This window comes from Diabrotica virgifera, chromosome 2, assembly GCF_917563875.1.
Source record: "Diabrotica virgifera virgifera chromosome 2, PGI_DIABVI_V3a".
NCBI lineage: Eukaryota > Metazoa > Arthropoda > Insecta > Coleoptera > Chrysomelidae > Diabrotica > Diabrotica virgifera.
The window spans coordinates 223409353-223423762 of NC_065444.1; the positions used below are offsets into that span (position 1 = coordinate 223409353).

The window sequence follows — 14410 nt, forward strand, 5'->3', positions numbered from 1 at the left end:
TTAAAGTACCTAACTTTTTTAATATCCCACATAAGCAAATGAACCAAAAAGCAAAATGTTAAGAAAGCCTTAGGCTACAGTTTAGTTTTAAATTTAATATTTTATATACGCTAGAATATTCCACAGGGTGTTCCAAACTTTGAGGAAAAAACACACTATCATTGTTAGACCCGGTATACAATGACACTTATCTATTCAGCAATAATATTATCACATCGATATTCTCGAAGAATAAAGCTATAATATACTAAAAAAATCACTAAAATCGGACAACATGTTTAGGAAATACGAGACATCAAAAATGTCCCAATTTTAAGATGGTGCGTTAATTTTGATGCTTAGTGTATTTGTTTTACGTATTAGAAGACTCAGTACATGTTTGATTTACTTTTAGGCTCGTTTTATTTATTGTCTGTTCCTAAAATAAAACATTCATAGCCGAGGGGTAGTTCGTTGGAACTGGTTGGAACGGACTGACCGACTGGCGCCCATTATTACATCAGATTTAGGTATTTAGGTCTATAAAGAACTCCGACCCACTCCGGTGCCTGACAGGGTTCAGCTAGCTGGACATACCCCTATGTCACCCTCCCCCCTTCTACTTGCTAGCAGCTTGAAGGTTGGGGGTGACAAGACTATCAGTCTGATGAGCCATGTTCTGAAAATTTTCTTAAGAATACTGCACTCGAAAATTTACAACAAAATAGAAATACAACAACTAAATCACAGTTTGGTTTTATGTGTTTATATGGCTTTTACCCCAGGCTGTGGGTGAAAAAACGTGATATAATTCAGGAATTTTTGAAACCTATCAGGTGTTGTAAAGGACGATGCCAGGAATACTTCTACTAAAATGTGACCAAAAATATTGTGAGCTTTTTTTTTAATTGCGATTTTCATTTGTTAAATTTGCCATTTTTTAAGATTTTTAATTTTGCAGCTTAGGATATTGATTTTAGAGAAAAACTTTGTAATAGAAAGTTATAGTAAATCAAAAAACCTACAATTTAAGCTAGAGTAAGTTTAATTTCGTTTATTGGTTATTGCAAAACAGCCTGCGAAAGGTCCAAAATAGCCGTTTTTTACAATTGCGTTATTTATTGTACAAATAATATTTTTTATTTTTTAAAGCTTTAAAATAAAGATCTTTCAATTCCAAACATAAAAAAAAATTGTAAGGCCGGATTAACGAATTTGTTGCTTAGATATTATAAATTGTTTATCCCAAGAGGTCAAATGTCGAAGGCTATAACTTTTTGAAAAAAAATCGTAGAGAGTTGATGGAACATCCAATCTCCTTATAAAGAGTTATATTTTCATATTCTGATGTAAATAAATGCGTCAAATATTTTTAAACCTCTAATTTTTGGGTTTGAAAATAAGGGGGCACATTTCGTTATAAACATTTAGAGCTGAAGCGGCCCTGTACATCCTAGAGTTTTTAACTTACAGATTATTGTTGCTGAAGACGAAACGAAGATTTATAAAAAAATAAAAAAAAATTACAACCAACTCAAGCCGACATAATTGTTTCATTTTTCTTAAATCGTAGTGTCTTTATTTATAACAATTAAAGAAATTATTTTACAGTCATTGACTAAAGAAAGACTTATATTATCTAAAAATAAAAATTATTATAAATCATAGTTACATTCATTTATTAAAAATTATTTTTAAAGCCGGTGCTTTTGCGAGCGGCCGAATTTTGCCAATCGCCCGGCTCGCTTCAAATCCGCGCGCTCGGAAAATTTTTACGTAACTTGTATTAAATTTTGACCGAAAACAATTTAATAATATTACCAATATAACATACAGTCTATTTACCACTGTATTTGTTTTTCTTGGTAAACTTTTATATGTGAAATCTCATTTCTGAAGAAATAATATTACAAAAATGATACATATACAGGGTGTTTCATTAATAATTGTCCATATAGTAACTAGAGAAACCTTAGCACAAAATACGAAGATTTAACCTAAAACACTTAAATAAAATGTGGTTCCTTACTGAGTTAAAGGGTGTTTTATCTAAAAATTTAAAAACTATTTTTGCTTAGCATTTTAAAACTATTCTACTTATCCTTTTCATACTTGGTAGGAAGTATAGGTACTGTACAAACTACTAAATTATGTTAAAAAAACGTTTATGGCTATTACCAGAGGCGTACGACGGGGGAAAGTGAATGGTTGACCCTTTCCAAATTCTACGCCACTGGCGAAATTCCTATTTTAGTTCAATTTTTGGATTCTCCAATACTTTCTATGAAAATAATATACTCTTCGTTCGTAACGATAAAGTCATTAGTTTTCGAGATCTTTGAGGTTAAAAATGAAACGACACGGTTATTTTGATTAATGTATTGTGTCGCTTCATTTTTAATTTCAAATATCTCGAAAAATAATCATTTTATCGTTACGAATGAAGGGTATATTATTTACATAAAAAGTATTGCAGAATCAAAAAATTACACTAAAATAGCAATTTTGTCAGTGGCGTAGAATTTGAGAAGGGTCAACCAGCCACTATCCCCTGTCGTACGCCTCTGGTAGTAGCTAGAAACGTTTATTTATCTTAATTTAGTAGGGTGTACAGTACCTACACTTTCTGCCAAGTATGATAAGGATACGCCAGATAGATTTAAAGTACTGAGTACAAATAATTTTTAAATTTTAATCATTATGAATCATATCATAAATTAATCAAAATAACTGTGCCGTTTCATATTTAACTTCAAATATCTCGAAAACTAATAACTTTATCGTTACCAATGAAGAGTATATTATTTACGTAGAAAGTATTGGAGAATCTAAAAATGGCACTAAAATAGTAATTCTTTCAGTGGCGTAGAATTTGAGAAGGGTCAACCATTCACCATCCCCTGTCGCACGCCTCTGGTAGTAGCTAGAAACGTTTGTTTATCATTATTTAGTAGGGTGTCTAGTAGTCGCACTTTCTGCCAAGTATGAAAAGGATACGTCGAATAGTTTTAAAATGCTGAGCAAAAATAGTTTTTAAATTTTTAGATAAAACACCATGTAACGCAGTAAGGAACCACATTTTATTTAAGTGTTTTAGGTTAAATCTTCGTATTTTGTGGTAAGGTTTCTCCAGTTACTATATGGACAATTATTAATGAAACACCCTGTATATGAAATATATAACTATATTTTTAATTTTTTCATTGTTATATAAATATAATAATAATAATGTTACTTCTTATTATACAATATAAAATTTTTCTTCTTGTAGTGAGTATCCGTTTTGGATGTTGGCGACCATCATGGCAATTTGTCAAACCCCATTTGGAAACTGAGAACCAGGAAGGCGAAGGATTACCTTGCTAGAAAATTTACGTACGTCGATCAACACAACAAAACAACTACAAATTTTTTTAGAGCAGCAGTACCGATTTAGTGTGCAAGTACAGATTGCCATGATGGTCGCCAACATTCAAAACGGATAGTCACTACAAGAAGAAAAAGTTTTATATTGTATAATAAGAAGTAACATTATTATTATTATATTAATATAACAATGAAAAAATTAAAAATATAGTTATATATTCCATATAATATATGTATCATTTTTGTAATATTATTTCTTCAGAAATGAGATTTCACATATAAAAGTTTATAAAGAAAAACAAATACAGTGGTAAATAGACTGTATATTATAATGGTAATATTATTAAATTTTTTTCGGTCAAAATTTAATACAAGTTAAATAAAAATTTCCGAGAGCGCGGATTTGAAGCGAGCCGGGCGATTTGCAAAATTAGGCCGCTCGCAAAGGCACCGATTTTAAAAATAATTTTTAATAATCAAATGTAACTATATTTTTATAATAATTTTTATTTTAAGATAACATAAGTCTCTCTTTAGTTAATGACCGTAAAATAATTTCTTAATTGTTATAAATAAAGGCACTATGATTTACGAAAAAAGAAACAATTATCTCGGCTTCAGTTGGTTGTAGAAAATTTTTATTTTTTTATAAATCTTCGTTTCGTCTTCAGCAACAATAATCTGTAAGTTAGAAACTCATAGGATGTACAGGGCCGCTTCAGCTCTAAATGTTTATACGAAATTTGCCCCCTTATTTTCAAACCCAACATTTAGCTCGGCTTCAGTTGGACATAGAAATTTTTTATTTTTTTATAAATCTTCGTTCCGTCTTCAGCAACAATAATCTGTAAGTTAAAAACTCATAGGATGTACAGGGCCGCTTCAGCACTAAATGTTTATAACGAAATTTGCCCCCTTATTTTCAAACCCAAAAATTAGAGGTTTAAAAATGTTTTACGCATTTATTTACATCAGAATATGAAAATATAACTCTTTAGAAAGAGATTGGATGTTTCACAAACCCTCTACGATTTTTTTTCAAAAAGTTATAGCCTTCGACATCTGACCTCTTGGTATAAACAATTTATAATATCTCAGCAACAAATTTGTTAATCCGGCCTTACAGTTTTTTTTTATTTTTGGAATTGAAAGATCTTCATTTTAAAGCTTTAAAAAGTAAAAAAATATTATTTGTACAATAAATAACGCAATTGTAAAAAACGGCCATTTTGGACCTTTCGCAGGCTGTTTTGCAATAACCAATAAACGAAATTAAACTTATCATAGCTCAAATTGTAGGTTTTTAAATTTACTACAACTTTATATTAAAAAGTTTTTCTCTAAAATCAATACCCGATGCTGCAAAATTAAAAATCTTTAAAAATTGCAAATTTAACAAATGAAAATCGCAATTAAAAAAAAAAGCTCACAATATTTTTGGTCACATTTTAGTAGAAGTTATTCCTGGCATCGTCCTTTACAACACCTGATAGGTTTCAAAAATTCCTGAGTTATATCCTGAAATCGACCTATTTTTCACCCACAGCCTGGAGTATTTGTGTCTATGTTTTTATGTGTCTACATTGAAATTATTAATAGAAAAGTTTACCTGTTTGCTGCCATAAAGACCTCCTGTAGGAATTCCATTTTTTAGCCAATACCACCATCCATCTTCCATATATCCTATTTTGCATCCAAGACTATTACGGCTACAAGCCACTACATTTTCAGCAGAAACAGGCACTTTAAGCTTTCCTTGGGAGGCTATGCATCGTCTATCACTCATTGCAGAAGCTGCAGCTAGGGCCTAAAAACAAATCTCTTTACATACCGAAAATTATAACTAGAATGTGATTCTTTATTATCATTGTTCATAAACTTTGGTTTTTCTACTAGCAAACATATAAATGTAACAAATCAAATTTGCATCTATAAAATAATGAAGTGATGATACTATGAATAAATGATTTTGGTCTAATATCTTTCACATGATTGAAATATGAATGCATTCTTTCTTTAGTTCTCCCCATCCTTATACCCTTTCAGGTGCCGGATTTGGGTTTAGTTTAGGTTCATATTCATTCATATCTTTCATTATTTTCTGTCTTGTGCTATTATTTTTATTTATTCAAGCGTTTTCTGTTTAATCTTTCCCGAATCTACTATTTGATAGATCCATTTTTTTCTCACTCTGCATTTTTTCTTTTTTGTCATATTTCTTGTTTTGTGAATTTTTCTCGTTGTTCTACTGGGTTTCATTCTCATCAGATGTTCATGCCAGTTTAACTGTGTTTTTATTATCTTGTTCATTATTGAGTGATATAGACTATATGCTCAGAAAACTGGAAGAGGAGTACACTAAGTGGGGCCTTACAATTAATATACAAAAAACCGAATACTTAGTTTAGTGGAGTCACTGAAGGTGGATATGAGGTGTTACCTCCGATTTCGTTCAACCTCCATCGATTTGCATGAAAATTGGTGAGTGGTTAGAGGATATCTCAAGTAACAAAGGTGACATGGTGCCCACTTGCGCTTTTACCCTGGGGGTGAACGCCACCCCTTCTCGGGGTGAAAATTATTTTATTAGAAATAACCCCATAATTAGATAGGAGGACAAATTCTAAGCAAAATGTGTTATATAAAGTTATTAAAATGAATCAAAACTTCTTGAGTTATTAAAGATCAAAATTTGCATTTTCGTAAGAAAAATGCATGTTTTTAACCGATTTTTCATAGATAACTCAAAAACTATAAGTTTTACAAACAAGTTATCATTACCAAAATTGAAGCTAATAAAAAATTAAATAAACTCCTTACTAGAAAACATTTTAATATTAACTAAAAGTGAGTTATAGGTTATAGAGGTAATTGAATGCATATTTTTTTCAGCGGGTACCCAAATCTAAGTACTCAAGCTTAAATTACGGGAAGATGATCCATTTTATAATATAAACTTATTAAACATTTGTGAAAGTACTTAGAAATATCTATCAAATGAGATAACGAACAAGTTAATAGCATTAAAATTTATGCTCCAAAAATTTTTCAAACTTTATCTTTAAAAATTTTTCCAAAAAATGCTATCGTTATTTTTACAACTCCGTTAATTTTTAAGATATCAGGCTCACATAAAAACGGTTTTAAAGGTAATTCCAAAGGCTATTAAAACGCGTTGAATTTAATCTTTTAAACCCCTTACTTTTTTAAAAATCAAAGATTAAATGGTCACGGTTAAATGGTTCTCGCAGTAAAATTTAAGCTTTAATAGTATATTATGCAACGAGCATTTAATAATGGTCATTATGAAGCGAGTATGAGGGATAAGAAACGAGCCGTATGCGACGAGTTTCTTATAGAGTACGAGCTTCATAATGATAATTAAATGCAAGTTGTATACACTATTTTTTCTATGATCATACACAACAAAAAATATATTCAAATTATTAATTTTGTAACGCAAACAAATTAAGTAGTTTGTCAGTTTGACAGTTTGTTTACATATTTACAACTGTCAAAGCGTATGTATTTGACTCGCCAATGGTCACTGCGCGTGCACCACCTTTATCGCGAATGCCATATCGCGATTATATTGGTTAAAAATCTGTATGCTTTTTCTCATGAGGATCTTTCAGTGCGTCACAGTTTTTCGATTTCTTTCTAACGCATTAAATTGCACGTGACAGAAAAAAACGCACGTCGGTGATTACATTTCGTCGGTGACATTTATAACATTTATTCTAGTTGTCAATAGATGGCGCTATAATCGAAAAAAAATATTTACGAATTATATAATATATCTACGAATATAATCTGTTCAATTTATAAGACTATACAAATCAAAGAAAATACCATTTTATAAATGCAATAAACACAATTGATTTGATTTTATGCCAAATTGCAAATAAAATGTGACAACTGTCAGATTTAACTAAAATGTCATGTCACTAAAATGTATATTATCACGGACTTACTTTTTTTTCTATCATTTGTGACGCTGAAAAATTCTCATGAAAAGAAGCATATCTTAATGAAAATCTGTATCATAATGAAGTTCATTATGATACAGGTAGTGACATCATAATTGATACAATAGGTTTGTTCTAGCAAACAGTCAAACTAGTCAGAAACCATCAGCAAACAGTTGGTCAGTGAGAGAACATAATAGGTTTGTTCTAGCATCAGTTTCAAACGGTTTGAAACCATCAGCGAATAGTGGACCAGCGCGAGTAGAGAGGATAGCACTGGTGACTGTATTTGTTCTCTCACTGACCAACTGTTTGCTGACGGTTTCTGACTAGTTTGGCTGTTTGCTGGAACACACCTAATAAAATCACCAGTGCTATCCCCTCTACTCGCGCTGGTCGACTATTCGCTTACCGTTTCAAACCGTTTGAAACTGATGCTAGAACAAACCTATTATAGTACCTATGAGAATAGAAAAACGTTTCTATCTCGGTTAATTTTCACCCTACAGAAATGGTAAAAAAAGGTATAATATTTGATACCTATAGAAAAAACTAAAATTTGGTTATTTACCGGCTTTTACGTATATTGAATGTTTTTTATAGATAGTTATTATTAAAAGAAAATGAAAATGACGATAATTTTAAAAATTCTGATTTTTTAAAATTATATCTTTTTTTTTAAATATGCATTCTAAACCGGTGAAAATTGTTAATATCATTACTTATCCTCCTAATACAAAGAAATTTTTGTAAGGATTACTATAGATTTTAATTTTTGTGGAAATGGCGTATGTTTTATTTTTCACTTATTCCTAAAAAATTCGAAAGGTTTCTCTTAGTTTCATCATAACTTGCTTAATTTTGATGCTATTAACTTTTTCTGGAGCTCGTTTGTTAGGTATTCTGAAGTACTTTGATAAATGTTGAGCAGGACTATTTTATAAAATGCATCGTTTTCCCGTTATTTAAGCTTGAATACTTAAATTTGAGTACTCATCGAAAAAAATATACATTCAATTACCCATAACTCACTTTGAATTAACATTAGTTTAGTACTTTGAGTAAATAGTGTATTCAATTTTTTATTGTCTTCAATTTTGGTAAGAATAACTTTTTTGTAAAAGCCAATAGTTTTTGAGTTATACGTGAAAAACAGCTTTAACCCTTAAACGCCCAACCTTTTTTAGGTTTCATGTACGCCCAAGGGCGGGTAAAAAATGTTTACCTCGAAAATAGATAATACATTTATTAAGAGTTGCTGGAAATAGATTCAACTTAAGAATCTTATGCTTACTAAACACAGCATCTTCTAAAATATTAATATAAACAATTTACAAACCTTACAACAAAATTACCCGTGTTGAGCTGCCCCCCCCCACTTGCAAAAATTAAAAAACAAATAGCTCTGATTTATGAGCTATTTATGAGCTCTCATATTCCGCAAATTAAAAATTTTGAGCTCGTTCCACTGAGCAGGAATTTAATACTTTAGGGGGGGGGGGGCTGAGTAAGCCTCCCACTACTTAAAAATAGTAATATTGAACCGGTTTTTGCGGCAGAATTACGAGCTATTTATGAGCTCTTGAAATTATATAGTTTCGATTTTTGATCTCATCCCCTTCACCCCCCAAACAACCCTTTAATTGACTTAACTTAAGAGAAAAATGCTGAGAAAACTTAAAATATACCGTATTGCGGATATAATTCCTATAGCTTACATATTCTGAGAATAAACTATTAAATCACGTGCATTGCGATTATTGAGCTACAACCCCTTCGCAAGAAAACTACCCTATTTCCCGGCTTAAGAGAGAGTTGTACTTAAAATACATTAAATTAATTATTTGGCGACTACATATCATTTAATAATTTATGAGCTCCCAAATTACGCGCATTTAGATCAGTAAATTGCAATTTATTTTGTATAGTGCAGTCACTGAAGGTAAAAATCAACGATTACCTTCAATTTCGGTGAACCTTCATCGATTTTCACGAAAATTGGTCAGTGGTTAGAGGATATCTCAAGAAACAAAGGTGACATGGTGCCACCTTGCGCCTTTACCCTGAGGGTGGATACCGCCCTTCTCGGAGGTGAAAATTATTTTATAAAAAATAACTGCACAAATCAATAAAAGGACAAATTATAAGCAACATTTGTTATATAAAGTTATTAAAATAAGTCAATACTTTTTAAGTTATTAAAGATCAAAGATTTTAATTATTCGTGAAAAAAATGCATGTTTTGAAGCGGTTTTTAGTAAATCACTGAAAAACTGTAAGTTTTTACAAAAAAGTTAATAGTAGGTTAATTCGTATACATTATATTCTAAGAATAAACTCTTAAATCACGCCCATTTCGACTATTGAGCTACAACCCCTTCGCAAGAAAACCATCCCATATTCCCGGCTTAAGAGAGAGTTGTACTTAAAAAAATTTAAACTAATTATTTGGCGACTACATATCGTTTAATAATTTATGAGCTAGCAAAATATACGCATCTCAATTATTGAATTGCAATTTTCTTTCTAAAATGCAGTCACTGAAGGTAAAAATCAACTATGACCTTCGATTTCGGTAAATCTCCATTCATTTTCACGAAAATTGGTGAACGGATAGAGGATACCTCAAGAAACAAAATTAACAATAACAAGTTAGGTACGGTTTTAGCCTTGGGTATATGTCGGCCCTTCTCGGGGGTTAAAATTACTTTATTAAAAATAACACCACAAATCGAGAGAGGGACAAATTCTAAGCAAAATTTGTTATATAATGTTATTAAAATAAATCAATACTTTTTTTGAGTTATTAAAGATCAAATATTTTAATTTTTGTGAAAGGAATGCATGCTTTAAAGCAATTTTCTTATAAATAACTCAAAAACTGTAAGTTTTTACGAAAAAGTTTTTATCACTAAAATTGAAGCTATTAAAAAATATAATAAATTGCTTACTTAAAAATAATGTTAATTTAAAGTAAGTTATAGGTAATTAAATGTATATTTTTTCTGCGACTATTCAAATCTATGGATTCAAGCTTAAATAACGGGAAAGAGATGCATTTTATGTAACACTTACTAAATACTTGTCAAATTACTTAGAAATACCTATTAAATGAGCTTTAGAAAAAAGTTGATAGCATCAAAATTTATACTCCAAAAATTTTTCCAAAAAAAATGAATTTTCTTTTGAATAACTCTCTTCATTTTTATGATGTCAGGCACATCCAACTATTTGAAAGGTAATTTCAAGAGCTATGAAACTGTATTACATTTAATCTTTCAAATACTTTATTTTTTTAAGATAATAGTAAAGGGCTCCTGTTACATTGTTCTCGTAGTAAAATTTAGGCTTAAACGTTTCCATCTTCGTTATATTGATTCATACAGAAATCAAAAGACAAGTAAAATCTTTGCAAATAAAAAAAACTCAAATTTCGTTATCAATCATTTTTTACGTGTATCGAGTATTGTTGGACTTATTATCAAAAGCAAATAATTTACGAAAATTTGAAAAATTTTGATTTTTTTAAATCATATTTAAAATAATAACTCCAACAATACTTTACTTTACCTTAAGTACAACTCTCTCTTAAGCCGGGGCCGTGAATATGGGATGGTTTTCTTGCTCAATAGTCGAAATGCGCGTGATTTAAGAGTTTATTCTTAGAATATAAGCTATACGAATTAAACTACTATTAACTTTTTTGTAAAAACTTACAGTTTTTCAGTGATTTACGAAAAACCGCTTCAAAACATGCATTTTTTCACGAATAATTAAAATCTTTGACCTTTATTAACTCAAAAAGTATTGACTTATTTTAATAACTTTATATAACAAATGTTGCTTATAATTTGACCTTTTATTGATTTGTGCAGTTATTTTTATAAAATAATTTTCACCTCCGAGAAGGGGCGGTATCCACCATTAGGGTAAAGGCGCAAGGTGGCACCATGTCACCTTTGTTTCTTGAGGTATCCTCTAACCACTGACCAATTTTCGTGAAAATCGATGAAGGTTCACCGAAATTGAAGGTAATCGTTGATTTTTACCATCAGTGACTGCACTATACAAAATAAATTGCAATTTACTGATCTAAATGCGCGTAATTTGGGAGCTCATAAATTATTAAATGATATGTAGTCGCCAAATAATTACTGTAATGCATTTGAAGTACAACTCTCTCTTAAGCCGGGAAGATGGGGTAGTTTTCTTGCGAAGGGGTTGTAGCTGAATAATCGAAATGCACGTGATTTAATAGTTTATTTTTAAAATATATAAGCTATAGGAATTATATCAGCAATACGATATATTTTAAGTTTTCTCAGCATTTTTCTCTTAAGTTAAATCAATTAAAGGGTTGTTTGGGGGTGAAGGGGATGAGCTCAAAAATCGAAACTATATAATTTCAAGAGCTCATAAATAGCTCGTAATTCTGCCGCAAAACCGATTCAATATTCCTATTTTTATAGGACTGTAGGCTGACTCAGCCCCCCCCCCCAACCACTAAAATATTAAATTCCTACTCAGTGGAACGAGCTCAAAATTTTTAATTTGCGGAATATGAGATGCTCATGAGGGCTATTTGTTTTTTAATTTTTGGAAGTGAGGGGGGGCAACTCAACACGGGTAACAAAATTACAATGTACATCAAAATTAACATACCAATAAAAGCCAGTAATTCAGATTTGTCGATTTTCTCCACATTCTTCCTTTCAGCCTCCTCATTGGCGAATAATTATGTCGATTATGTAATTATACGTCAATAATTATATGGATTATGTTCCTACCAACGAGAAATTATATAGAAATCTTTAGTAACAAGTTTTACCAAGGGTGTACTTTTTATGCTCACCCATATTTAACTCAAGATATTACTTTTATTTTCAAAAATATCGGTAGAACCAAATTAAGATTCGATAAAGGGCTGTCTTTTTAACAATAAATAATTTTGGAAAAAATTTTAAACACGTAATAAATATGTTACAGGGGAATACGCATTAGGTGGACATTTTTTACCCACCCTTGGGCGTTTAAGGGTTAAGACATGCATTTTTTTACGAAAAAATAAAATCTTTGATCTTTAATAACTCAAAAAGTGTTGATTTATATTAATAACTTAATATAACAAATTTTGCTTAGAATTTGCCCTCTATCGATTTATGGTCTTATTTTTAATAAAATATCCACCCCCAGGGTAAAAGCGCAAGTTGGCATCAGGTCACCTTTGTTCCTTGAGGTATCCTCTAACTGCTCACCAATTTTCGTGACAATCGATGGAGGTTCAACGAAATCGGAGGTGAAAACCTTCAGTGACTGCACTAGAATATAATGGACAGTATTTAATGGAGTATAATGGATAGTAATGGAATACTTATTTAAATATTTCACTTACCCAACCAGCCGCACAAGCAGATTGATCGACAATAGTGTTGATAACATCTGAACACTCTTTCCAGTTTTCCCTTGCATCGAAAGAATCTGGAATTTGAATATTTTCACTATGGATAAATCCTTTTACGTCCCCTAAATTCCTTTTCTTTGTGCCTAATAACTTTTTGAGCTCTTGGGTTGAAAGGTTTTCATCAAAGTTTCTTCCAGCCACCCATGAGCTTTGTTTGCTATTGATATAGTTTATAAACTCATTTGAAAGAGGATTTAAGTTAGCTGTGTAACTTAATACAACAGGTAGTAATAGTGTAATAATAAAAGCCGCTTTCATTTTGGTGAATCTGTAAAAGATAAAGAGGAGTTAATAATATTTTTTATATTATACCTACTAGTGGATAAATCTTTACTGATGCCATTGAAAACTGCTAAAAGTAATAATTACTTAATCCTTAATTATTATTAGGATAAAATTATCTGACAGACCATTTTAACGCAATATTATTGGATGCATAGCCGATGTTTGGCTTCTCTAAACTTGATTAAAGAACTTAGTGACAAATTAAAAAAAAGATCAATTATTATAAGAAAAATGTTTTAAAATATAGTCAGTTTACGGACATTTTTAATAGAACTGATATCGAAAACGATAAAGGGGATATTGATATTATTACTGATGTCAAGGAGAGACTGTGTCACTGGACCAATTATATTCTTTCTTTCTCCCCTTCCTTGAACCCTATCAGGGTGTCGGATCCAATTATATTCAAGAACGATTTAATGATGAGAGAGAAAAACTGTCATTAGAAACCAAAGACACCGACCAACAATATTATGAGAAAAAGTCATCTATGCCATCAAAAACCCAAAAGAGGGCAAAGTTACTGGACCAGCAGATGTGCCCATGGAATCATTAAAACTCATTGATGAAGGCGTTATTGATGTAATGGTTGAACTCTTTAATTTATTATATCAGACTTCCACAATCGGCAGACAGTTGCTGCAATCGACCTTTGTAGCAATTCTCAAAAAGTCAAGTGCAACAACCTGCTTAGATCGCACATAATATATGTAATATCTCTACAGAGTAACACACTTAAAACATTTTTGAAAATAATACACAGTAGAATTTATTAAAACTCTTGGAAATGAAATTAGTGACACACAATTTGGCTTAAGAAATGGTCTAGGCACAAGAATGCTTTGTTAGGCTTGAATGTGCTGGTCCAGAGATACGTGGATATGAATCAGGACATGTATTTATGTTTTGTAGACTTTGAAAAGGTATTTGATACGGTTCATCACAAAAAGCTTGTAGATTTATTAAAAAGCAGAAATATTGACAGTCGTGATATGAAAATTATATCTAATCTACATTGGAAAAAAACTGCCAAGGTAAAAATTAAAAATCGACAACCAGAACACTTGAGATATCAAAATACAGAGGGGAGTCCGCCAAGGTTGCGTGATGTCTTTATATCTGTGTTTATATTTCCTTGATGAAATAAAGATTGTTTAAAAGCGTAGGCGCAAAATTTCCGGCGAATGCTTTTTAGATGCATTCATTTTTTTCGAATCCTGAAAAAACTAATAAATATTTTGAAAATTTTAAACGCAGAATGAAAGATTACATTTTTACTGAGGACTGAAAGTCCCTTACAATAAACAAAAATTACTTTTGAATGAGATATTTGAAATTAAAAATCACACTC

General features: G+C 30.9%; 1 protein-coding gene across 1 annotated transcript in view; it reads right to left on the reverse strand.

Moving 5' to 3' along the window:
• Positions 1-13063, reverse strand: part of LOC126880416 (cathepsin B-like) — a 35257-nt gene extending 22194 nt beyond the window's left edge. The window contains exons 1-2 of the mRNA XM_050644262.1: positions 12706-13063; positions 4955-5152 (exon numbers count right to left, since the gene is read on the reverse strand). Coding sequence (XP_050500219.1) covers positions 4955-5152; positions 12706-13032 — 525 coding nt within the window. The 5' untranslated portion in view covers positions 13033-13063. The remainder of the gene's footprint in view (positions 1-4954; positions 5153-12705) is intronic.
• Positions 13064-14410: the final 1347 nt, after the last annotated feature.